Genomic DNA, 26,416 nt, shown 5'->3' with positions numbered 1-26,416 from the left:
ACTGCCCTGGTTCTGCACGGCTTCCTGGCTCCTGGCCCAACCCCCAGGGAGCCTAGCAGCACTGCCAGCCCTTAGTTCTCTGAGATACCTTTATATCCTTCCAGTAAATCTCCATTTCCACAAAGCCACAGTGAGTTGGCTTTTCTTTCTGGCAGTCAAAGAGACCATGACTACAAAGAGAGGGACCAGGGACAGCATTAGTCTGGCTCACAGGGTTACTCTCCAGGACAGATGTATCTGGCTCCCAGTGGGGATTGACATGACCAGAGCAGAGGCACAGTAGGCAGAGCAGAGCCTGGCGGGGATTGAATGCTGCACATGAGAGGAGCTGCCAGTTTTTCAAGGGACATTAGCAGTGGCCAGAGGAGGGTCATTCTTAATCGCATTAGAAAGTGACACCCTAATGGCTATCCTTGCTGAATTATTGCCTCCCTAACCCATTCATTTACACAAGAGCTGCTGGCCTGAATGGTACCTGATCACTCAGCTCATGTTTGGAGGCTAAATAAATGCAGCTGAAATCCTGATTCAGTAGGGGACTCCCCAAACCTTCTTTTGGGGGCAGCCATTTGTTTGGTGTCTTCCAAGTTTGGTGCACTGCTTGTTCAAATGCCAAATTATTTTATAACCATTTTATTATTACTAATTTCCTATTCTCAAGAACATTTGATTTGGAAAGATCTTGGTATAATCAAAGAAAGCAAAAACTCCTCTTGTAGATTTGACCTGGACTGCCCTCTTCCCACTCCCCTCAACATCCTTCCCAGCTCCTCCCCATCCTTTAAGGCCTTGCTCAGACATCACCTTCTCTAGGAAGTCTTCCCTGATAGTGTCCACATTGCCTTCAATGCTGCTGCTTCTGTCTCCTGGCATGAGCTAACACTTACTCTGCTGAACTATAGTTTTTGTCCGTCTTTCTGTCTGCATCACTAATGTGTGAACTTCTTTAGAAGCAGGCACATAGCTTTTTGCTAATAATAGCTAATTTTTGTTAGATATTTACATGCCAAGGGAAGTAGTTGATCTTAAACACAATCCTAGAAAGTAGATGCTAAAATTGTTCTCATTTCACATTAGGAAAAAGGTATATGGAGAGGTTTAATAAATTACTTTAGATCACAGAGCTAATAAGAAGATGAAATCAAGGTATGAACCCAGGCAGTGTGGTCCCCAGAGTGTGCTCATATTCACTGCTCTACATGGTTAATCCTCCTGTCTGTCTCCTTGCAGGTCCTGGCACTTAGTAGGTGCTCAGTTAACTCTAGGTAAACTGAAGTGGATTTGATATCTATATATCTAAGCTCATTCTGAGAAGGACATTGTCAGAGGTGGTTTTGCTTCTTTTATGACTGTGGTGAGAGTTAGAGGCAGGCTTGGTTTCCCACACAGTAAGAGAGCAAGTTCTCACCAGGGTCCTTGTCTCTGAGTCAAAGAAGTTGTGTTTTAAAACCTTATTTCCTGTACCTGCAGCTTTCTCAAAGGCACTAGCTCTGAGGACACAGGTGAAAAGTAACTTCTCATCTATTATAGCAAGCAACATCACAGCTGTTTGGGGCTGAAACAGTTTGGAACATCAGATCTTCCAAAAGGGTTTTCCTTTACATTTCTTGATTTTGAAAGAAGTCAGGCATGTCTGGAGATCAGTAGCACAAACATCTTGGGCTCCAGTGCTGGCTTCCCACTGGTTGCCCAGCTTGGCCTCCAGCCATGGGCGGGATGCCTGCTCCGGGGGTCCCAGTGAGCACTCGTATGATGGCCCTGCAGCCCAGGTTGGGCCCTGTTCCTGTGGTCAGCTCTGCTCCCCCTCTTCACTCTGGGAGGCTTCCTCTTTGTTCCTAAATGGCAGACACTTTCCTTTTATCTTTGGATGTAGCTGTGTATTTCAAAATACAGTGGTACCTCAGTACTCACCATCAAGTCGTTCAGAACTCGTGATGAGTGCCGAAGCTGACAAGTATCAAGATATGACTGTATCTCTCTATTTTAACATTTATCCAATTGTATTTGGGGAGAAGTGGGTAGGGTATATATTGTCTTCACAGTGCTCACCAGAAGCCCCACTGACTTGAAAAATACCCTCTAATTTTTCTATTACCAAAGTCAATATTTAATAAGGGAAAGAAATTTGGGAAATTTGGACGACAATAAAGAAATCATAAAGATAATAAAAATCTACCAACATTCAGAAGTAGCCACTGTTAATGCTTTGATTTGATCTGCTGGTCTTATTTTTATAAGAATATAACTGCATGCATACTTACATGTGATTGGAATCATATTTACCAATATATTATGAGTAGTCCCTGAATTAAATTATTTAAAGAAACAGATGCCCAGCTTCTGTTCTCTCTTTCCACCCCCACCCCAGGAAGACTACTTGGCTGATATTTTTATCAGCAACAAAAGAATCAGAAGACCTGTTTGCTTTCCCAGAGAGTTTAAAACTCTGTAATTTCAGTGCTACAAACAAAGTAACCAGCTTTTAGCAAATGAACGTCTATTGCAGGCACATGGCTAAGTGGGGGATAATGTGCATGGCTCAAATATCCAAACTGTAACATGTGATTGCAGGATAGTCATATTTCCTTTTAAAATTCCCCAAATATGATCATTGGAGTCCCCAGTAGCATGATTGCCAGAAACTAACTTCCATCAAAATGGGTGCAGCTGTTTCTGAGTTCCCCAGGGACTGTCTGATGATCACTCAGGGACCCTTGTGACTTTCTCCATGGCCCCTGATGTTGCAGGCCATGCTGACGATGACCCTCATTAGGCAGCCAAGCTCCTGGGCATAGCTGCCTGCTAGTGGTCACTGCCGCTCTGGCCTGGGATGAGGGAGGTGCACGCAGCTTTCTCTGCTTTGTTCCTCAAACCAAACTATGACAGTTCGGTGTGTTTCTGGTATCCTGCAGCTCAGCTGAGACCAGGCTAGAACAATTAACAAAACTATGCCAGCTGTGTAGGGATCCTGGCAGAGAAATAAAACACAGGCAGGAACTCTCAGTTGCTGCTGCTAGACATGGCTCCACTCGCACCCAAGCCCATCTTCAGGGGTCTCTGAATGGTGTCTCCCAGCCTTACTTCTGGTCTCCCACTCCCTTGAAAGGCCAGCTTCCTGCCCCACCAGGGGAGGGTTCTGCCCAGAGCCCAGGCTCAGCAGCCATGAGTCCCAGAGCACTGGCATGTCACCCCATCTTTTCCTCAGTTCTCGGGCAGGGGCTGGTGGGAGCAGGGGCTGAGACAGAGGGACTGCAGGGGGTGTGTGGTGGACACTGTCCCCATGAGTCCCCTATGAGAGCCCATCTACATCTGACCTTCACTGCAAATGGCACTGCCCATGACTTATGAGTCATAGGCTTGACTTGGGAGTTAGGGGGTGGGAAGCAGGGTCAGGAATTCAGCAAGTCCGGGGGGCCAGAGTTCCTGCCTTTTTCACTGGCTTCCCTGGGTCCTGGGGAGGAGATGGTGGACAGTAACGGGAAGATGGGGCCCAGGAGTCAGGAAGCCCTGGGCTCCCCTTCTGACCAGCTCTGTGTTGGACCAGCGGTTCAGCCTTGTAAGACAGAACATCAAAAAAAGTGAAAGCGAATGGGTCACCCATGTTTCACACATGTGGTGTTAAAGCAAAAAGGTTTGCTCTCCTCTTAGAAACTTATACCTCTGTTGTCCCTCCGGTAATCTGAAAGTGAGTGGAGGAGCACTGGGTTGCATATAAATGGATATAAATGGTCACTGTTCCCTAAAGCAGCCATCTGTTTCTCATTATCCCCCCTCCGAATTCATAAGCGCTGTAGCTGGCAGTCCCGTGCTCCTAGTGGTCCCTGGTCATGTATTGGACATGGCCCATAGAGCACATGCACAGATGAGGAAGGTGGCCCACTGCTTTTATGAGACCTTGGGCGAGGCCTGTCAACAGGAACCCGCTTGGCAGTACTCCAACCAGTGTCTGAGCAAAGTGTCTGTGTCCACCCAGATCTGCCTGTTTATCTATCAGTCATTCATTTCATTCTCTTGAAACATTCATGTCAGTGAATGTATATTGGGTGCCTACTTTGTGCTCGGGCAGAGGGTACAGCAGTAGACAAAATCACCCAGAGCACTGCCTTCAGGTGGCTTATCCTCTGGTTGGGAGAGGCAGACAAGGAGCGAAGACCCAGCGTGCCAGATGGTTGAGCCAGAAGTGAAAGGGAATGAGGGGGCAAGCATCCCAGGGAGAGGGAATAGCAAAGCAAAGGCCCTGAGGCTCTCCCCCTTCATTACAAGTTACATCTGAAAGTCGGCTCCACCCACCTCCAGCACCTGCTTACATCCATCTTGTCCCAGTCCTGGACCTCACCAGTTCTTGCCACCAGCTGGTGCCCTGCCCTTTGCCTGGAGTTGTTTCCCTTGCTAGACTGTCCCACTCTTAACTCACTGTTTTTGTCCCAGGTCAAACAGCCCTGCGCCACTAACCCAACCCCCTCCCGGGCCTAGAACAGCCGCGAGAACCGTGTTCCTGTCCCCGCTGTCCTAGCTCCTCAGGAGTTGGTGGGTTCATGTGTTTTGTGACTGGCATCAGGTCGGCTGTTTGGTTGGCTGTCTGGCCGGCTGGGCTCCAGGAGGGCAGGAATCATGCCTGGTTTTGTTCTCCACAGTATCCCAAGGACCCAGCCCTGAGCTTGGCACTAAGAGGCACTAGCGGTTACCCAGGGAAGGAACACCCCGTTTTGCTTGGGGTCCACAGGGCATGGGGGAAAGAAGAGGCCTGACCTGGGCAGGGTCTCGAAGGAAGAGTAGATGCCCTGAACCCAGTGTCCAGCTCCTGTCACCTCCAAAAACCAGTCAGCTGCAGTCGGGTGGGATGGTTGACCATGCTGCTTTCAGAGGTGCTGAGGCTGGTGTCAGATGTCTGGAGACAGCAGAGCTTGGGCTGGACCGTAGGGAATATGGTGTGTTCTGTGGTCTTCTCCCTGAAATGAGGAGTCTGCCTTGATGGTAATGTCCCCGATCGCGGGAGGGCAGATACTGGGTGTGGTCTGTCCCACTTCTAAACTGCTCATCCTTCTTTAGGAGGTATGTGGGCTTGGGCTGGCAATTTGTAGTAAAGAATGCATTTCTGCCTCATTTCCATAATCCAGTGAACTGAAAAGTCGTTTTTCTCCAGCTAAGTTATTCATCTTATTCTCGGCATTGGGCTGCAATACTATCACTCCCTCAGCATGGCCATACAGTAATTCAGGCGTTTTGTTCTAGCAACGAGGACACTTACAGTTAATAACACATGAAGCCATTTCATTAAAGGGAAAGCTTTGTTAGGATACATTAACACGGGCTGCCAACCAAAACACAAATCATTTCATTTCTTGGATATTAAGGAAACAAAATGAATTAGGAACCCAAAGCCATTTTTAAAAGAATCTTTGTTTTCCTAATGTCATCAACTATCTTTAAATTTAACAGTCTATGTAAAGGGCATCAGAGTTTAGAGTTTATAGCACTTGGTTTTCTCCAAGATGGAGACATTGCAGCCCATGCCTCGTGTAGCATCACAGAAGGCCTGGGTCTGGTTCTCCTCCCTCCCTGGATTGTATTGGACATGTTGCTTGTTGTTCCAAGTCTCTGTTTTAAGGTGTATAAAATTGCAGGGCTTTTATAAAAATCGTAGGTGAAATGGCTGACACATGATAGTGCTATGAAATGGTGCATCATCTTCCGTAAGTCCAGGGACATTTCATAGTTACTGCTAGCTTTCACTTTTAACTATCACAACATGAATAAAAATGTGTTTGCACCCTTGCTGGGTGGCTCAGTTGGTTGGATCTTTGTCCCATACACCAAAAGGTTGCAGGTTTGATCCCTGGTCACAGCACATACTTAGGTTGTGGGTTCGATCCCTGTTCAGGGCACACACAGGAAGCAACCGGTTGATAGTCCTCTCTCTCACATTGGTGTCTCTCTCTCTCTTTCTCTTCCTCCCCCTTTAAAATCAATAAACATCCTTGGGTGAGGATTAAAAATTAAATAAATAAAAATGTGATTGCTTCTAAGGCGGAGGAGTTTAGGTATTTAAAAAGTTGTCTGAATTTTGAAGTGGAGGACACCTTCGATCTATGCTGCAGGAAGTGGGAGCAGTCAGATGTTTTGTTTCCAAGCCAGCGGTGTATAAAGGGGCATTTATTGCAGCATTCTTGCTGCATTCTCATCAGTAGAGTTCTCTGTAGAGTCTGATCCTTGAGGAATTTTCAGCACCCATCGAATGTCTCCTCTGAGGTCCCCTCGTGTCAGAGAACCTTGGTGCTTGTGTCCAAGGGCAGTATGAAGGCCACGCCATCCTGCAGCCAGCAGAGAGGCGTACCAAGCTTGTTCTGAGTCAGAAGCCCATGTAACACTTCCCAGGTTTTGTTTTAGAGCTTGAAAATTCCACCCAAGAAGGCCATTTACTGAATTCTGTTGTTTCTGTTGACAGTATTTTGGAATCAAAGGGGATGTTTAACTGCCCAGCCCACAGACTGTATGCTGTTTGTGTTTCCTTGCTTGCCTAGCATTTGACAATTAATTAGGCATGGTAATTACCTGCTTTAATTTCGTGATTGCACATCCTATAATTACCCCTAATTTTGTAATAGGAAAGTTCATGTACACAAAGGCAAATGGCGACGAAGGTGAGGAAGTTACGACATTAACATCTGCCACTGCTTACTACCTGCCAAGCACAGCATATCAGAGCCACCCAACCAGATAGGTATAGTCCCCATTTTACAGATTGAGGAGCTGCGTCTTGAGGTGGAATATCACCCCCAGTGTCACAGCTGGCAAAGGGAAGAGCTAGGATTCGAACCCAGGCCTTTCTCCCTACACAGCCCTTTCACTGGGCCGTTCTGCCTCTTGCATTCTAGGCCTCGGGCGTGCCTGAGACCCAGCATGCTGCTGGCTAGAAGCCTGTGCCTGTGCTTGGCAGACCCTGAAAACACATCTTAGACTTAAATAGACTTAAAACAGCTTTTAAATTTTCATTCTCCCTTTCCTTGTATCTCTCTCTCATTTTTCCTCCTTTTCCTCCTCCCTCCCTTTCTCTCAATTGATTGATAGATTGCTATACTGTGTAGATATGTAGATTTACATAGATAGATATGTGTGTGTGTTTCAGAGATCAGTTTTACCCCAGAACATATAACACTTGATGATAGGACATGTTAACAGACGTAAAGAATATCCTGCACCTAATCACTCAGCTCTCCTCCTGCCCTTAAGAAGCAGCTACCAGCTCTGTCCTCATTTTCCAAATGGAGAATTGAGGTTTAAAGAGGGGAACTAACTTACCCAGGATCACTTGGCTAGCAAGAGGGAGAGCTGGGATTTGAATGCAGGTCTGCTGAGGCCAGCCCAGTCTCTGGACCCCCTCTGAGTGCCGACATCTGACTGCATGTTGTGTCCGAGTCGATGCCCACCCACTACGGTCTACTGTGGATATCCCAGGATCAGGAGTCAGGATAAAAGCTCACTCTCCTGAGGATAGTGAAGGCATGACTTTTTTCCCCCCTCACTTTTGCTTTAAATCTAGGTTTAATATAAATATCAGATACATAACTCTTAGTTTTTAGTTCAATTAATTTTTACTTTTGTAATATACCCATGTAACTACTGCCCAGAAGGCTCTTTGTGGCCTTTCATGTTCTGTGTAAGAATCCTTGCCTACTCCCAAGGTCATAAAATATGTTTTCTCCTAGTAGCTGTATTATTTTACCTTTCACATTGAAATCTATGCTCCCCAAAGAAATGAGTACAAAAGCCATGCTCAAGAATGCTCATAGCTCCTTTACCCATAATAGTCCCAACTGGAAGCAGTCTAAATTCCCATCTTAGCAGAATGGCTAAATAAATTGTGACCTATTTGTACAGTGGAATACTATGCAGCATTGAACAAGGACAAGTGAGTGCTATGTACAACAACATGAAGACATTTCACAAACAGAGTATAGAATGAAAGAAACCAGACACAAAGGAACACACTCTCTGTGAATCCATTTAGATTTAGTTCAAAAACAGATGAAAGAAACCAGGGGTAGAGTGCTCAGCAGAGTGGGTGAGGGGCAGGAGGGCTGATAGGAATGCTCTGGCAGATGTTACCAATCTTCTTGAGAAAGCAGAGGCCCAGTCTACACAAGAGTTTGTTCTAGATTCAATTCATTGATGGGCTAAGGTCTTACTCTTTGTCCCTGCTAACCTCTCCTTACCTGAGTGTTACCACAGATGTAACTGGGGTGATTCTTCCCAGTGGAAAAGAAACTTCAACCTCAAAATTCTAACTTCCTCTTAAGCTAGCAAAGGGAGGATTTACCCTGATCCCTGATTAAATTCATGTTAAAGCTGATCACCGAGATCAGAAATTTCCAAAATCAAAATCTTTGTCATTTCCCAGTGACAACCTAATCAATAAGGTGACTTTTTAAAATTTATTTTTTATGAAGTATAATTGACATAACATTATGTTAGTTTCAGGTGTACAATATAATGGTTTGATGTATGTAAGTGTGTGTGTGTGTGTGTGTGTGTGTGTGTGTGTGTGTGTAGCAAAACGATACCCACAATGTCTAGTTAATATCCCCAATTAGATTATTTTTAAGTATTTATTTATTTATTAAGCACTCATATAGCATCTTCTATGTACCAGGCCTTGGTAAGCCCATGCCACATGTGAACTCATTTAATCCTCCCAAGACCCAGCGAGGGAGGTGATATCACCCTTATTTCTCAAAGGAGGAAGTGGAAGTACAGAGAAGTAAAGTCCCTTTCTTAGTCCAACAGCTAGTGTGTGGCAGGGAATTCGGAGCAGAGTCTGTACTCTTAACCACCCCAGTACATTGTGTCACTTTACCAATCACATTATTATGTCACCAAAAGGGTCTTCCTCTTCTTCCTGCCCTGGTCAACATGCCCATGAAGTTCCTTCTTCTCGGCTGGTTTCCTCGTACCCTCAGTCCAGGTGGCTTCCCCTAAGTCATCAGTCTGCTGGGGCCAGACCTGGGTACACCTTCTCAAAGTGGACGATATGGGATGGGGAGGAGGTATTTGTCACAATGTCCTATGACTTATAAAAGGAAGCGTTGACCTAATGGTTTCTAAGCTCCTTTCTAACCCAGATCCTTAAGTTCTGGGCTTTTGAATGTCTGCTGTAACCCACAGCAGGAGACACAACAAGCGGAGTGTTAGAAGACCAAGGGGTGCTACTGCTAGGGCAGGATATTTGGCCTGAGCTGAACATTTTATAGAATGTTTTAAAGAAAGGCAGGCAAATTGACACCACCTGGTTGTAAGAAATTTTTAAGAATTTAAGAAATTAAAGAATTTTAAAGAAAATGCAGGGAAACAGGTACTCTGCTGATTTGCCAAAGCAAGGGACGGAGCCTGCAGGAAATGGTGAGGTGAGGCGGGAGCTGTCCGAGCCCATGGAGGCTGCGCTGCCTACGTCCAGAACCCATCTGGCATCCTTTGTGGGCAGTCAGCAAAGGAGTCTGAACAAGGGAGATGGACACAATTGGATGGGGAAAACAGCTGGCTAGAAGGGCAACGAGAGGCCTGTTGCGGTGTCCCAGCAGAAGTATGCATAGCTCTGGAGGTGCATTTTGGGAGTGAAGGTGACAAGCCCTATTATTTACTATTTGGATGTAGGGGAGAGGGGTAAAGAACAAGAGTGGTCAAACTCGATGCTCAGATTTTTGGCTCAGGCAACTCAGTGGTCCATTCACACTGAGAGAGTGGTGTCCCAGGAGAAGGAGGAGTGGGTTTGTAGTGCAGATGTTGGGTTCAGATGTTGACACCATGAGTTTTATCAAGTCTGTGTCTGGAGTTCATATTAGAGGACCAGACTAGAGCTATAGCTGTGGGGGCCATTGAGACTGGATGCTTGTGTAGGGGAGCGGAGGGCCCTGCATAAGACCTCCGCCTTTAAGGGGTGGGCAGAAAAGGAGGTGCCCATGTGGAAGGCCAGGAGAGGCCATGGAAGAAGCAGGAGGGGACTCAGAGCTTTCACAGAGTGTGTTATGAAAAATATAGAATCAGAATTCATCACACACATTAGAGGTGCTTATTTTTATCATTATGTTAGAAGTTTTTATCATGTGTATTGACATTCACTGGTTGCAGGTTTCAACAGCCATTTATCACTGGAGATTTTATTCTCTGGGCTATTCTTAACTCGTGTAATTTCTAAAAATGCATTGATCACTCTCCCACTTCTCTGTTTTCCCTTGCTGTGTGTCCCTGGAAGCTGTTAGGGCCTGTAAAAAGATGATTAAATAGCCCTCACACTTTGTACCTGCAGAGTGTTCTCTTGAGAGTTACAACTAGATTAAAATAAAGATGTTTCGTGTCCCAGTTGTGCTCATCCCACCTAGACATAACCTTCCATTCAGTCAGGCTGATCTCTGATTCCTCCCTCCTACCCCAACTAGAGTTCTATCTCCTCCGTCTGGTGGTCTGCATGGTCTCAGGCACTGCTGCGTTACGTCTATACCTGAATGCTGTCCGTACCTTGGGAGGAGGTGCTGTGAGCTCCATTTTAACAAATGAGGAAATGCATTGGCAGAGAGGAGGAATAGCCTGTCTGTCTCACACACACCCAAATGCCTGCAGTCTTAGTCCACTTGCATCAATATAACCAACTGCTATAGGCAGGGTGGCTTAAACAACAAACATGTATTTCTCACCTTTGTAGAGAATGAGAAGTCCAAGATCAAGGTGCTACAGATTTGGTGTCTGGTGAAAACCTGCTTCTTGGTTCTTGGACAGCCATCCTCTCACATGGCAGAAATGGCGAGGGAGCTCTCTGGCTCTCTTTAATAAGGGCACTAATACCATTCATGAGAGCTCCACCTTCATGATCTAGTCACCTCTCACAGACCCTACCTCCTACTAACTTCACACTGTAGGTTAGGATTTCAACATATGAATTGGCAAACATGGGGGAAAGATGGGGGGTGGGGGAGCACAAACACTCAGGCCACAACAGCCATTCCTTAGAGTCACCAGGGAAGCTTTGGAACACCATGGACTCCTGGGTCTCAGATGGTTAATATAGCCCATCCAGGAACTGCTACTATTTGGAAAGCACTGCCCTCCTCCACACCGGATCTTGGATATATCAGTGAAAAAAGTAATAATGAAGACTTTCCAAAACCTAGATCAGGGGTCAACAAAATGTGTGTGTGTGTGTGTGTGTGTGTGTGTGAACTTTGTGCCCCAGTTGTGCTCATCCCATCTGGACACACACACACAGAGAGAGAGAGAGCCAGAAAGTAAATATTTTCAGCTTTGTAGACTATATGGTCTTTGTTGTTACGACTCACCTCTGCCATTGTATTGCAAAAGCAGCTATAAACAGTAGGTAAAAAATGGATGTGCAGGATTTGGCTCACAGGTTATAGTTTGTCTCTTCTGATTTAGTTTTGTGCATGATGATCAGACAAGTGACTGAACCTGCCACTCTGGGGGAGTGGGAGGCGGGGAAGGGTGTTTGGACTTGTATAAGAATATACTAGCAGATACAGTTATTAGCATATATCAGATTGGAATTGCATTCAGCCGCTAGAGTACAAAGGCCCTTAAAACATTAGTGTGAACAAATTAGAGATAAATATTTCTCTTTGAGATCAGTATTTTTCTAGAAATTGGTGTGGTGACTTCAAAAAGTCATCAGAGATCCAAGGTCCTGCTTTTTGCTTCCATTCTCACAACCACCTCATGGTCATAAAGTGACCTCTGGAGCTCCAGTCATCACATCTGTTTGAGAAAGAAAAGGACTGGAAGAAGAGTGGGCGGGGGGGGGGCACTTACTGGCTGAGTCAAATTTCCCCTAAGAACTTTCTTAGAAGCCCCAAACAATAATTTTTGTTTGTATATTGTTAGTTACTCTTATCTGTTGGAGACAGAAAAATATAGTCCAATTTTTTCTGTCTGAATACATTGCTACCTCAGAAATATTGGGGGAAAATGGATATTGGGTGGACAACTGACACTTGCTGTTGCTCAGGAAGACTCAAAAGAATGCTCCAAATATACATAATGAAGTCCCCTGAGCTTTGCTAGGTTTATTTACTCACTGATTTTTTTTTTTTTTTGGTCCATAATTGGCCTTTATTCCTTATTTATTTATTTAATATGTTTTATTGATTATGCTGTTACAGTTGTCCCAATTTCCCTTCCCTCTGTTCCCCTCCACCCGGTGGCCCCCCTCCCTCCAGTTGTCCCCCACCTTAGTCCATGCCCATTGGTTGTGCATATAGTTCTTCTCAACCTCTTCCTGTCTACTCCACTCCCTCCTACTATGCTTCTTAATTACTGTACCATCTCCCTCTCCTTCCCCTTTCCCCCTCCCCACTGACCTCCCCACAAAATGTTCCCCATACCTATAATTCTTTCACCACTCTCGTTGCCTACTTAGTCTGCCTTTGTTTCAATTCCCTAGCTTCTGTTGTCGGTTCTTGTGATGGAATTTTCATTTTAATGTTCATGGTTTTGGTCCTCCTTTCTCTGAACAAGTCCCTTTAACATTTCATATAACAGCAGTTTGGTTCTAATGAACTCCTTCAGTTTTATTTTGTCTTGCAAGCACTTTCTCTGCCCTTCTATTCTGAATGACAATTTCACTGGACTATTCGTGGCTGTAGGTTTTTGATTTTCATTACTTTGAATATTTCTTGCCAGTCCCTTCTTGCCTGCAAGGTCTCCCTTGAGAAATCAGCTGATAGTCTAATTGGGACCCCTTTGTACATGATTCTTTTCTTCTCTCTTGCTGCTTTTAAGATTCTCTCTTTATCTTTAATTTTTGACAATTTGATTATAATGTGTCTTGGAGTGTTTCTCCCTGGGTCCAGTTTTTCTGGAACTCTCTGTGTTTCCTGGACCTGTAAGTCTATTTCCTTCCTCAAGTTAGGGAAGTTCTGCTTTATTCCTTTTTCACATAATTTTTCAATTTCTAGTTCTTCTTCTTTGCCCTCTGGCAATCATATAATCCGTATGTCCGATCTCTTATAGCTGTCCCAGAGGTTTCTGATCCTCCCCTCACTTTCCTTGCTTTCTGTTTCCTCTGTCTGCACTGGTTGACTGTTTGTTCCTTCCCTATGTTCCAGTTTGTTGATTTGATCTCTGGATTTTATTTCCTCATCACTTGTCTCATATGTGTTTTCGTTCTTTTCAATATAAGTGGCTTTCAATCCTTTCTCGTCTTGTTCCAAATCTTTTGTTAATTCTGTAAGCCACCTAATGACTATAGCTCTGAACTGAGCCTCTGAAAGGTTTCTTATTTGTTCTTCTGTCAGATTCTTCATCTGTTGCCTGGTGAGCTGCGCCACCAGGATTTCTATAGTGGTCTGCCTCCTTTTGACAGATTTGTGTTTAGCTTTGCTTCTTGAGCAGGCTATAGGGGGCGGAGCCCGTGTACTCGTCACTACCCAGCGACCTGGTGGCAATCCGCAACCTTTTTCATGGTGCTGTGGCGCTTTGTGTGGGGGCAGGAGTCCAAGATGGATTACTGCCGTTATTCTCCGGGATCCGTCCTCCTGCCCTCTGGGTCTTGCCCTCTGAGGCAATGCAGGTGCTGCTTTTCCCAGCACTGGGGGCGTGAGCTGCTGGGGCCCGACTGCAGCCAGGATTGCTCTCCCTGCTGCTGTCCCTGGTGCTACCGCAGACAGCACCGCCTGCTTTCGCCCCTCCTACCTGTCTGACGAGCGCTGCTGGTTTATAACTTCGTACACTGGGCTTCTGTGTAGTTTTATTTTCTGGAATTTCTAGTTATCTTTTGTTGTGAGGTAGTTGTATTCCTTTCTAGTTGTTGAGGGAGACCAAGCATGTCAGTCTAAGCCCCCATCTTGGCCAGAATTCCTTTATTCACTGATTAATGACGTCTCAGTCTATGGAGATTGTGAACCTGAAGGCCCGGTTCTCCATAACTACCATGCCATTCCAGACGCTTTTGGACTCTGCATACTTCCTTGTTATAAACCAAATATATGCATAATTGTGATTATAACAGTCCCATTAGTCATCATAGCACTGCTTGGAAACCCAGTGCCAAGAAACCTTTTGAGACATACTTTTCCCTCTTTGGGCAGCTTGTGCTGCTAGAAAGTTCTTCTCTGCTGAAATGTGTTTTTCTCTACTTCCTGGAATCATTGAAACATGTTGTCTTGGTCTTTCCTCTTCTTCATTCCAGGAACTTGGAGATCTCTACTCCCTCCATCCAGAGGCTCAGGTTATCATCCTCCAATGTCTTTTATCTTTGGTCTGATAATTTGGCTGTAAATCATCTCATAGAGCCTAATGCTTCTCAAACTTTAAAGTGTGTATGAACGACTTGGGATTCTTACTAAATTGCTGGTTCTAGGTCAGTGCATCTAGGGTGGATCCTGAGATGCTGAATTCTTAACATCTTCTCATGTGGTGCCAATGCTGCTGGTCTACAGACCACACTTTGAGTAGCAACTGGTCTTGAGTCTTTCTGAACATACTTTAGTTTAATTTTAACAGGTAGCAACCAAAACCTAACTAAGTTTGTCTAGTTGATTTAGGAAAGAACAAGACTTTCAACTCCTTTATTCTAGAACTTACCATTTACCTTTAAATGAGGTCTGAAGATTACATGGACTTTTTTGATGGTTCTCCCACATTATTCACTTAGCTTGAAATTACTAAGATCTGTAAGTCTTTGTCCCACAGGCTACTGCTGGGCTGTATCTCCCCATCCTATACTTACGGCGTTGACTTTTTTGGATTTTATGGCAGGTCCTGACATTGAACTTCCTGCATTTCATTACATTGGATTAGACTCATCTCTCAGGCCAGTTGAGGCCACTTGATATCTATCATCCAGTATATTTACTGTCTTTCTTAGCTTGGAGACTTCTAATAAACCCAGTAGGCCTCTGTTTCTCTATCTAATTCCACTGGAAACTTCTATTCATTAATTGCAATTGCTTGGTTTAAGTCCTCCTTTCTTTGTCTTAGTCAAATATTGTGAGAAACTCTGATAGTCTCCTAACCAAAGTTCAAATGCAGGATGTCTGCCTTGGGATGCTGGGTGATTTTTATGTAGATGCAGAAGTTATCATTGCATTGAAATGTACATTTTTGTGGTTAAAGAGGTTTTAGGATGTGTACTGACATTTACAGATTGCAAATTACACTAGCCATTTATCATGGGGACTTCACTCTATGCTGCCCTTAACTTGTGTGATTTTTACAATGCACTGCTCTCGCTCCCACTTACCCATTTTCCTCGCAGTGTAGTTGCTTGTGTCCCTGGAAGTTGCCAGGGCCTGTAAAAAGCTGATGAGGCTGCTCTCACATTTTGTACCTCCAGAGTGTTCTTTTGGGAGTTACAACTTGATTAAAATAAAGATGGTTTATGCCCTGTTGTGCTTATCCCATCTGGACATGACCTTCCATCACGTTGCGGTGATCTCTGACCCCTCCTCCCTCCTTCCTGAAATTGAGTTCCACCTCCTCCATGTGGTGGTCTGCATGGTCCCAGTCACTGCTGCATTGCTTCTTTACCTGAATGCTGTGCACACCACCTTGGGAAGAGGAGCTATTAGCTTCATCTTACAGATGAGGAAACGCACAGCCAGAGAGGAGGGATAGATTCTCACCAACAACTTGTCTCTGCTGCAATATGCCTGTGACAAAAATATGAATAATGCATTGCTGAGATTTACTGGGGAAATGATATACAGCATGTTGTTCCTGTAACCTGCCTGATTCATGTACCCATTTGTTCACTCAGTAATACTGAGTTCCTACTCTGTGCCAGGCACTGGGCATCAGTGGCATGGGAGACAGTGTGACCTCTGCTCTCAAAGAACTGGTTTTTGTGAGTGGAGCATTGCCGGACTCCCACCCCTTTATAATGAAGTTTTAAGAGAAGTCTTCATTATTTTCTCTTTTCTTTTTTTTTTTCAGGTCTACATCCGGATAAAGGATGATGAATGGAATGTCTATCGACGGTACACAGAGTTCAGGAGTTTGCACCACAAGTTACAGAACAAATACCCTCAAGTGAGAGCCTACAACTTCCCACCCAAAAAGGCCATTGGAAACAAGGTACCATCGCCATGGGGCGCCAGGGTCTCAGCACTAGTGCCTACATGGAGGCAGACTGTTTCTTTTTTTTCTTAAGTTTCTGATTTAAACACACATGTGACACAGGCATTCCAGGGATCTGGAGACCTGAAGGTGTGAGACCCACTGTGGGTTCTTGGCTTCACACAGGGAAGAATTCTAATATGCATCAGCATAGAGTTTAACGTGAAGCAGTGGAACAGAGAGTGGGCTGCCACACAGGCAGAGCAGTCCCCCTTTCGTGGGATTTACTTCTTTTATTGAGGCTCATTTAATTGAGGGGTATGGCATTCAATAGGGGGAGGAATATTTAGAATTTGGGGGGGGGTGGAGCTTTCTTGGAAGTTGGCCCATTGGCCATTTTGTGTCCTTCTGTGGCCTTGCATGTCCGATCGCAGCTCAGGGTTTGTTGTTCAGCGTGCTAATGTACGACGGTGAGTGTGTGATGAGGATGGGTCTCCATAAGATAAAATTAGTTTCTATGTTGGATCAAGCTGGTCTTCTGCTGGTTCTGAGCCATAAATCCTTTGGGGGTTGGTCTTACTATCTCCCTGTAACCCTTATTGATTACAGCCGTTTTGCTACATACCCTTCTCACATGATCCTATAAACATACAAGTCAAAAGCTGATTAATATGAGAAAAAAGAAAGGAAATAGTCACCCAAAATTCCACTACCTAAAAACAATCACATTATGTTTTGTTTGCTTACATTCTTTTAAATCTCTAGGGAAAGGGTTAGCAAGCTTGTTCTCAAAGGGCCAGAGGATAAATATTTCTGGCTTCGTGAACCATAATGTTTTAGCTGAAAATACTCAGCTCTGCCCTTGGAGTGTGAAAGCAGCCACAGACAGTGTGGGCACAAATGGGTGTGGCAGTGTGCCAATAAAACTTTATTTATAAAAATTGGTGGCAGCTGGATTTGGCCTGTGGGTCATAGTTTGCTGACCCCTATTCTGGACCAAAAAAATGTTTCCTAGTTTTCATCCATACTTCTTATGATATATATTTGGACTTATGAATGTGGAGTTATTTCCCAAGCAGAGCTTTCTCAAAAGAGCTTCGTTTATTGTAGGGTTACAGCTGTCACGAGGCTTAATGATTTATAATGACATAGTTTGTTTCTGTGTATTCATCCAGCTACCCTAGAGAAGGGAGGCACTAATCCCCCACAAGTTTGCCAATTGATTGGTTTTCTTCATTCAGCAAGTGTTTATTGAGCACCTATTATATGTCACAGTGCAGGATGCAAGAGTCCAGCCCTTCAGAAGATAGGCCTGTGCTTAGCATAGGGCACTGTGGAATGTCTGTTTCGGCCAGTTGGCATCATTTTGTCATTTCTCATGTTTGCTTAGAGCAGCAGTTCTCTGTCTTGGCTGCACTTTAGATCTTTTGGGGAATTTTAAAAACTACTGAGACTTGCTCATCCCCCAGCTCCATTCTGATTTAATTTGTCTGGAGGGAGGCCTGGGTCCTGAGGGGTTAAAAAGCTCTCTATGTAATTCCAATATGCAGCCAAGCCAGTGATCCCCTCTGCCTTGGAGTCAAGTAGGCTGATGGAGTTACTTCAACAATTGCAGTGTATTAACTAGCTTGGCAGGAACAGTTCAATCAGATGAACAGTCATAACCCATCTCAGGACATGTGAGAAATTGGGCCTTGTGTAAGAGGGATCCCTCTACTGGTAGTTCTTAAAGTATGGCCTCTGATTAGTAGAAACAGCATCACCTCGGAGTTTGTTAGAAATACAGATTATCTGGCTCCACCCCAAACCTACTGAAAACGAGTTCCAAGGCTGGGACCCAGAAATCTGAGTTGAACAAGCCCTCTAGGTGGTGCTGATGAACCAGGATGTGTAAGAACCACAGTGCCATCTTGTATCGGCAAAGCCCTGTGGCAGATTCCTCATGTGATGGATTTCCTAGTTTCTCTTTTGAAGAGGTGGCTTGGCTAGAATTTCCTTTCATTTTTTTTTTATAATTAAAATTTTTCTTTTCACTTACAGTTGACACTCAATATTACATTACTTTCAGGTGTACAGCGTAGTGGTTAGATATTTAACTTATAACTTACAAAATGATCACCCTGATAACTCTAGTACCCATCTGATACCACACATAGTTATTACAATACTATTGACTGTATTCCCTATACTGCACTTTACGTCCTCCTGACTATTTTGTAATTGACAATTTGTACTTCTAAATTCCTTCACCTTTTCACCCGTCCTCCACCTCCTTCTCATGGTGACCATCAGTTTGTTCTCTGTGTCTATGACTTTGTTTCTGTTTTGTTTGTTCATTTTGTTCCTTTAGATCCCACATATGAGTGAAATCATGTAGTATTTGTCTTTCTCTGTCTGACTTGTTTCACTTAATGTAATACCCTCTAGGTCCATCTACATTGTCACAGATGGCAAGATTTCATTCTATTTTATGTATAAATAATATCTCATTGTATACATGTACCACATTTTCTTTACCCATTTGTTTATCAGTGGACATCTAGGTTGTTTCCACATCTTTGCTGTTGTAAGTAATGCTGCAGTGAACATTGGGGTGCATCTTTTGGAATCAGTGTTTGGGGTTTCTTGAGATAGATACCTGGAAGTGGGATTGCTGAGTCATCTGGTAGTTCTAAGTTTTTGAGGAACCTCCATACTGTTTTCTATGGTGGCTACACCAATTTTCAATCCCACCAACAGTGCACAGGTTTCCCTTTTTCCATGTCCTCACGTACACTTGTTCATTGATTTATTGTTGGTAGCCATTCTGACAGGTGTGAAGTGATAGCTCATTGTGGTTTTAATGCATTTTCTCAGAATTTTCTTCCATCTTTAACTTAGAAAACCAGAGCAAGAGTCTCCATAACCTACTCCCAACACTTGAAGTTCCACAGGGGAAACTGTTACTGACTGTTCGTCGTTGGCAGCCGTCCGTCTCGAGAGACGATAGTGTAGCTTCTTAAGAGTCTATCTGCACCGCCGAGAATGGCTGTGCAGTCCGACTCGGGAGTGACACGGCATCTGTCTCCTCCCGTGTTGAATCGACATCTTGCGATGACGCTGGAGTGTCCTCTCCAGTGGAGCTGAAGCTACAGAGCCTGGGCAAGGTGATATGGAGGGTCTGCTATTGCCCATGCGGCAGACCCCCCCTCTCTTCGCAGCTGAAGGGTCCAAGGGAGAGACGGAGTCAATACAGCTTGGCTTCAGGTGCGCCGCAGGAGTTGCCGGTGTTGACTACAACGTCAAACCGCCTTAGGGACTCCGGCTCCGGATTTTCTGTCGGGGTTTACTCCCTTAGCCTTTCCCCTGAAGAGGTATGCCGCAAGGCAGCGGAGGTTTTTTGGAGTCAGAGTTTTCCTTCTCTGATGTACCCTGACTGGAAGATCGAACCAGCGACACTTAGCTCGCAGGCCGACGCTCAATCCACTGAGCTAAACCAGCCAGGGGCTACTGACTGTTATATTTACATATTCATAGATTTCTATGTTTAAACCCGATTAGAAATCTGATCACGTCAGCGCCTGTTAGATCTTAATTTAAACAGTTATAAAGCAGTTTATCTCAGGCCCAGAATTAATCTGTCATTCCATTTTTTCTGTTGAAGAAAAGTGGAGTTAAGCCCATGAAAATGGAAGACTTAGAAATTCTATGCTTGTTCATAGCAAGGAATATAATAATTCTTATGAAAATAGCAGGAGAAATTATATACCGATTTAATCTAATGACTCGTAGGCTCATACAAATCTTGGGACCCATCCAGAATGTCTCAAAATGTCATAAAACAAAATTCTGCCTAACCATCCTATTATCATTATAAGATGTTCTCACTTGCAGAAGGCATTGCACTGAAGCAGCCTTTCCATGACACTTCCTTCAGGGAGCTTGGCCTGCCTGTATCTTGCCAAGCGAAACTAGCACAAGGCTGACCCCGGTCATTCACGTGTCTTGCATTGTGCATTCACTTCCTGTGGCTGCTGTAACACGTCACCACACGTGTAGTGGTCCAAAACAACACAAATGTATCATCTCAGCCCTGGAGGTCGGAAGCCCAAAATTGGTCTCACAGAGGTAAAGTCACAGTGTCAGCAGGGCTGCATTCCTTCTGGAGGCTCCAGGGAAGAGTCTGTTCTTGCCTTTTCCAGCTCCTAGAGGCCACCCACATTCCTCAGCATTGGCTGTCCTGTGTCATCAAAGCTGCAGTCACATGACTCTGACCTCTGCTTCTGTCAGCACAGTCACAGGTCCTTCTTTGACTCTGGCCAGTGCTTCCTCTCAAAAGGACCCTTGTGATCACAGTGGGTCCACTCAGATAACCCTTGATAAACTATCTCAAGATCCTTACCTTAACACACCTGCAGAGTCCCTTCTGTGGTGTAAATTAAAATACCCACAGGTTCTGGCATTAGGATGTGGGCGTCTTCTGGGGCACACATTGCTGAATACTTTCCCTACAAGTGAGTTTCCCCTCTGAGGTGCATCATCCTCAGCCCTGCTTTGGATTCTCAAGAACATTACCAATTTTGGGAACAACTTTGAGCAGCTGTGATTTCTTCTTATGAAATCTGTGACAATAGGGCAGTGCCCCTCTCTTCCCCTCCCTTCAGCGCAACTGTATTTGCAAATAAATGAGCTTGGGAATGCAGGGTACCATCTTGGTGGGCCTGGCCCAGGGATGACTGGTTTATACAAATGCTCCAGCTGGTTCTTCGTTAGCCCTTTGGTCCTGCTCCCTGTGGTCAGGGGTGGATCTGACAGTTTCCTCTGTTGCTCAGGAATCTGACAGCTCGTGTGCCCTCATGGGGCCTGTGCCTTGCATAGTAGCCTGTGCAGCCCTTCAGTCTTCAATTGGCTGGTCATGCCATGACTGCACTTTGATCGTCTCTTTCTTCAGCGTTCAGCTAAGATGTACCCACTTCCCTTCAGTGTACTTTGGCTGCTCCCCAGCACAGCTCTGAGGGTCCATCTGATTTTCAAGTGCAGACTGAATCAGAATGCAGGCCTTCATTTTTCAGCAGAGGCTATCAGTGAACTCTGCTAAGAGACAAAGCTCGTACTGGCCCCAGTGAGGCCGGATAGCTCTGGATACTTGCTTTGATACCCTGAGGGCAAATTTCCTAGAGCACTTGATTCTGAATTGAACCAAAAAAATTTACCAGATCAGAATCTTTTCTTTGATTCAGTCACTTCAAGAATGATGCACTTGTTACTTGAACCATAAGACATTCAGACACACTGTCTTTGTGGAGGGACTGGGTTATATATACCTTGATACTCGCAGCCTTGGATTTGTTAAATGAATCACTCCAGAATCCACAGACCTGGACAATGCTCAAGCACATATTAAATATAGGTTAGCTTTTTTATTTCATCAGATGAGTATCTTTCTAGCCTGAATTTCTAGATATTTCCCTATGATGCCAGTTACAGAAGCAAAATGTGATCTCAACCCCAATTTGAATTTTTTAATTGATAAAATAGCACATTGTGTAGTTTGTGTATAGGATTTGTCTTTACCAAAGCATTTCTTTTGCCTTGATAGGACATGAATGTGTTTAATTGTCAATGCAGCGATGCCCAGAGTACTCATTAGAGATAGTCATGCCTTCATGTACCACATCAAGCCCAAATCTTGTTAAAATACTTACCTGAATAACAGTCCACCACTTGATGAAATTTATTCCTTTTTAGCTGAGTCAAGCCACAGGAGTTGTATATTAAAATTACTCATTAATGTTTAAATATCACAGGCAGGGCTTATAGTGGTCAGGATAGGTTTGGTTAGCCTGAGTTAACAAACAACTCTATAACCTTGGCAGACCAAACCAACTAAAGTGTGTTTTTGGCTCCCTTTGTGTCCACGTGGGTTGGCTGGGAGCTTGCTCATCGTAGTGTTGGGGACCAGGCTGCTGGAGGCTCCTGTCTCTGCATGGTGGCAGCAGAGCAAGGGGCAGAGGCAGATCAGAAATGGGTGCTTCAGGCCTCTCTCTGGAAGTGATAGATGTCAATTCCACTCATATTCCATTGGCCAAAGCAGCTTATGGGCCATGCCTAATGCGAAGGTGACAAAGGAGACCACTCTTACCATGTGCGGAGAAGGAGAACCATAATCTTCGTGGTCAGCTCTCATGACCCCCGTGGGGGCGGCACTTCTCTTGAGCCACTTTATCGAGCAGGACTGAGATAATAAGAGAGCAGAACTTCACTAATCCAAGTCTGGTGGTCTCCACTTCTAGGTAATCTCAGTTTAGCTGCTTCCCTCCTTCCCTGCTTAGATGATCCTAACCCAAGCCATGGGCCTTTCTGGCATGAGTACCTACAGTGGCTGCCCTTTCCCACTCTTGCCCAACTAACAGTCTACTTCCCACGCTGTAGCCACTGTGAGGTGTGTATCCATAAGTCAGATTGTGTCACTGTTGATGAAAGCCCTCCAACGGCACCCATGGCTGTTGGATTTAGGACTCTGCTATGGCCTGTAAGGTGTCCCTGACCACTCCCCACCGCCTCCCTGCCTTACTCATGCCCCACGCCTCTCCCTCTGCTCCAGCCACACTGACCTCCTAGCAATCCACGCTCTTCTCACATCCTGACCTTGTTGCCTGCTGTCCCTCTGCCAGGAATGTCTTTTTTCCCAGTTTCTACAGGGACAGCTTCTTTAGCTCATTAGGTGTCGGCTCAAATTTCACCTCCTCATGGGTAGGCCTTTCCTGACCACCCTCATTAATGCTGCCCCTTCAGTCACTCTGTAGCCCATTACTCTGCTTTAAGGTTCTCCTAGCACATCCCAGGAATGGAAATGATTTATTTGTGTACTTGACTATTACCTGTCAATGTCCTGGAAGTTCACAAAACAGGGCCTGAGTCAGTTTCTTCTCTCTGGTTTTCCCCCAGCTCCTAGAATAGTACCCGAGATACTTATGGCCTGAATTAATGAGTAAATGAACAGAAATCAAATGGAAAAGTTTCCCTTTTGTTTCCTTCTTCCCTTCACTGGGTTCTTGGCACAAATTCAAAAAATCTAAATTCTGAAAGTGAGTAGACATACTTTCAGGTGACTTGGGAGGTCGTTCTCATTCCACTTCTGAGTGAATACTTTTCGCAGAATGGACAAGAGGCTGCAGGTCTTTGGAGCCGGGAGAGATGGCTCTCTAACGATCCGATCTGAGGGAGCTGCATGGCTAGCTCCCTATCCAAATGGACTTTGCCAGCCTGAAGGTTAGGTAACAGACTCATTTTTGATGATGCTACTAAAAGTCTACATTATTGCTCAGGGAGCAGATGAACATTGAGAGACTGTCATTCCTTCTTAGGATAATGGCATCGGTCTCTGAAAGTTCATTTGGCATTAAGGCAAGGCAAATCGCTTCCCCCTGAGCCGCAGATAATTCAACTTGTTGGAGAAATTATGCATTAAAATTCTCATTAAAAACACATACACCAGTGTGTGGCGAGAAACTGACTGACACTCACTGAGCCATGGAGAGTGCCTTTGCAGCTTCCTGGGAGTCACAGCTTTAAATGCAGCTCTGGGGATGGTAGGACGCCAGCAGTGGAGGGTGGATGCCTGTAGTAGTGGGAATGAGTGGGCATCTAGAAGAATGATAAAGCTGATTAATTTTTCCATTTGGAAAACATGTTCAGAGTGCAGGGGTGTCATGCTAGGTGCAGAGGTTACAAAGATGATTTGAAGAACAGTCTCTGCCTTTATGAAGTTCACGGTCTTGTAGGGAGAAAGACAAGTAAATCAGTTCTCATGGAGGAGTCCTCTGAGCTGGAGGAGGGTCTCAGTGTGTTCTGGAGAAGAGTGAGGAGGGGAAGCAGAGCTACATTCTGCAGGAGTTGAAGTGCTTAAAGGGCCAGCAGAAGCCTGAATTAATCTCACAAGTGGGCAAGCAGGGTCAGTTCAGGGGACATCTTTTCCTTCTGTGCACCCTTTTTCCTCCATACATCTTGTATTAGTCTTCTATTGCTGCCATAACAAATTACCACAAACCTAGTAGCTTAAAACAAAACACATTTCCTACCTTTATATTTCAGCAAGTCAAAAGTCTGCCACAGTCTCACTGCGTTGAAGTCAAGGTGTCAGAAGGGCTGTGTCCTGGAGGCTCTAGGAGAGTCTTGTTTCCTTGCCCTTTCCAGCTTCTAGGGGCTGCCTGCATTCCTTGGCTCGTGGTCCCTTCCTCTGTCTTCAGTGCTGCATCTCTCTGACCATTCACCGTAGTCACATTTTTCTCTGACACAACAGGGAAAGGTCCCCCACTTTTGATGCTTAATTTCTCCAGGTTGTGTCCCAATGAATTAGATTGGGCCTACCCTGAAAGCCCAGGATAATGTCACCATCTCAAAGTCCTTAATCACATCTGCAAAGTCCCCTTTGCCATGTAAGATAACATGCACTGGTCCTGGAGAGTGGGGTGTGAACATCTTCTGGGGAGAAATTGTTCTGCCAACCTCACACCTCTTTTTCCTTGCTTAAGGTACAGAACTATTACTATTATCTCAATTACAAATGGGGAAATGGAGGCAGAGGGAGGCAAAGTGATTTGTCTAAGGCCATCTCACTTGGCAGTGTCAGAGCTGATATGTAAGCCAGGCAGATGTCTGCAGAGCACCAGCCTCCACCCTCTCACACGTGGAGACCTCCTCTGGGTTCCTTTCTCATCCTGTCTTGGCTACCTGATACACAGTTCTCTCTCCCCTATTTCTCTATCAATTAGAGAGCAGAACAAGGCCTGTAGAGTCTATCTTTTCAGCATCTGGCACATCTGGCACATAATAGATGCTGAGTAAAACGTGTTTGATGAACAAATGAGCCCAAACTATATAGAAATTGGTGTGTAACACCGGTTAGTATGGTTACTAATTCCCCCTCTTCCCAGTTCCCTTCATTACTTTAACTTACAGCTCTTTGATCATTGTTCATAGAAAGATGCACGGGCCTTCCCTACCCAATGGATACTGACAAAACACTGCAAATATTTGCAGGAAGTTCTTCAAAGACTTTGCATTAGCCATGCCTGCTGACAAAGATGAGTTATTTGACACATCTGCGATCTGGCCTTCCCAATTCACCAACCAGAGTCGGCCAGCTCCCCTTACTGTACTCACCTCAGGCTGAGCATGAGGCCCGCAGTGAAGCAATGCTGACGCCATCGGTTTGGACATTGACATGAGTCATAAGACCCCTGGCGCTCTGCTGGGCATTAGGTGTTGCCCAAAATATTTCTGAGGCTGTTAACTTGCTTGTATGTCATTATTTAATCTCTCCTTCTAGCTCTGAAGGCCTCTTTAACCCCTTTTCATTTTTGGACAGCTGATTAAAATCACAACTCAGAAGAGTCCTTCTCAGCTTGTACTCTCTTCTCAAATAATTGAGAATAATTGCCACCTTTCTCTTTAGTATTCCCATTAACATTGAGAGTTGTGTATTGCAATCTTGGTTCATCTAAGCAAGCTAGAAAAAAACACTTTTAATTTCTCAGGTGCTGCCATTTTAGTTATTTTCTCACTACCAGGTCTCTGGGGTTCAGCCGCTCTTGTATATGGAGGAAGCAGGCCCCTTCCCCTGATGTTCTCTGCGGCTCCACTGTTCTGTACATTTTTAGAAGCTATGCGAAGAGGTTAAGAGTTTGGGCTGTGGGGTCTCACGGGCCTCGGTTCATATCCTGTCTCTGGCAACATTGGCTGTGTGACCTCCGCCACATCGCCCAGCCTCTGCGATGCTCAGTTGTCTCAGTTTCCGTGTGGGGTGAGGGTGCTTACATCACGGGCTCCTTAAGCAATTCAGTGAGGTGCTGTAAGTTAGCTATATAGCACAGCACACGGCACATGCTGAATCTTCAAACGCTGCTTAAAATAACAGGCCTATAGGGAAGCCGTGCTAATCTGGTGTGCATTCTTTCGTCATTTGTGATAACTTTGACATACGCAGGCTAGATTCTTCTTACTTCCCTTCACTTCTCTCATCATTATGGGTGGCGGGTTTTCTCTCTTCCCCCCTTTTTGGGTTTTTTAAAAATTGAGATATTACATACCTCCAGTCTTAAGTGTACAGCTTGTTGGATTTTTACAAAATGAATACACCTATCCGAACAGCTTGGAGACCAAGAAATGCACCATCAGCAAAACTCCAAACCTCCTCTTGTCACTCCCCACTAGGGTGTCCACTCTCCTGATATCTAATCCCTAGGTTAGTTTTGCCTGTTTTTGGACTTTACATAAAGGGGATGATACAGCATGTATTCCTTTGTGTATGGTCTCTCTCTCTTTCTGAGAGATTTATCCATAGCATTGCAAGTAGCAGTTGTTTCTGATGGATGTTCGG

At 44.8% G+C, this 26,416-nt stretch overlaps 1 protein-coding gene across 2 annotated transcripts in view; it reads left to right on the top strand.

Annotated features, from left to right (window-relative positions):
- SNX29 (sorting nexin 29) overlaps nucleotides 1-26,416 on the top strand; it is a 581,450-nt gene that overhangs the window by 461,298 nt on the left and 93,736 nt on the right. For both annotated transcript variants that reach the window (XM_090279147.1, XM_090279146.1), the window contains one exon: nucleotides 15,934-16,074. In XM_090279147.1, coding sequence (XP_090135273.1) covers nucleotides 15,934-16,074 — 141 coding nt within the window. The remainder of the gene's footprint in view (nucleotides 1-15,933; nucleotides 16,075-26,416) is intronic.

This window comes from Furipterus horrens, unplaced genomic scaffold, assembly GCF_987537825.1.
Source record: "Furipterus horrens unplaced genomic scaffold, mFurHor1.1.pri manual_scaffold_5, whole genome shotgun sequence".
Taxonomy (NCBI): Eukaryota; Metazoa; Chordata; class Mammalia; order Chiroptera; family Furipteridae; genus Furipterus; species Furipterus horrens.
The sequence above is the reverse complement of the archived record's forward strand: the minus strand, read 5'-3'. Positions and strand labels throughout refer to the sequence as shown.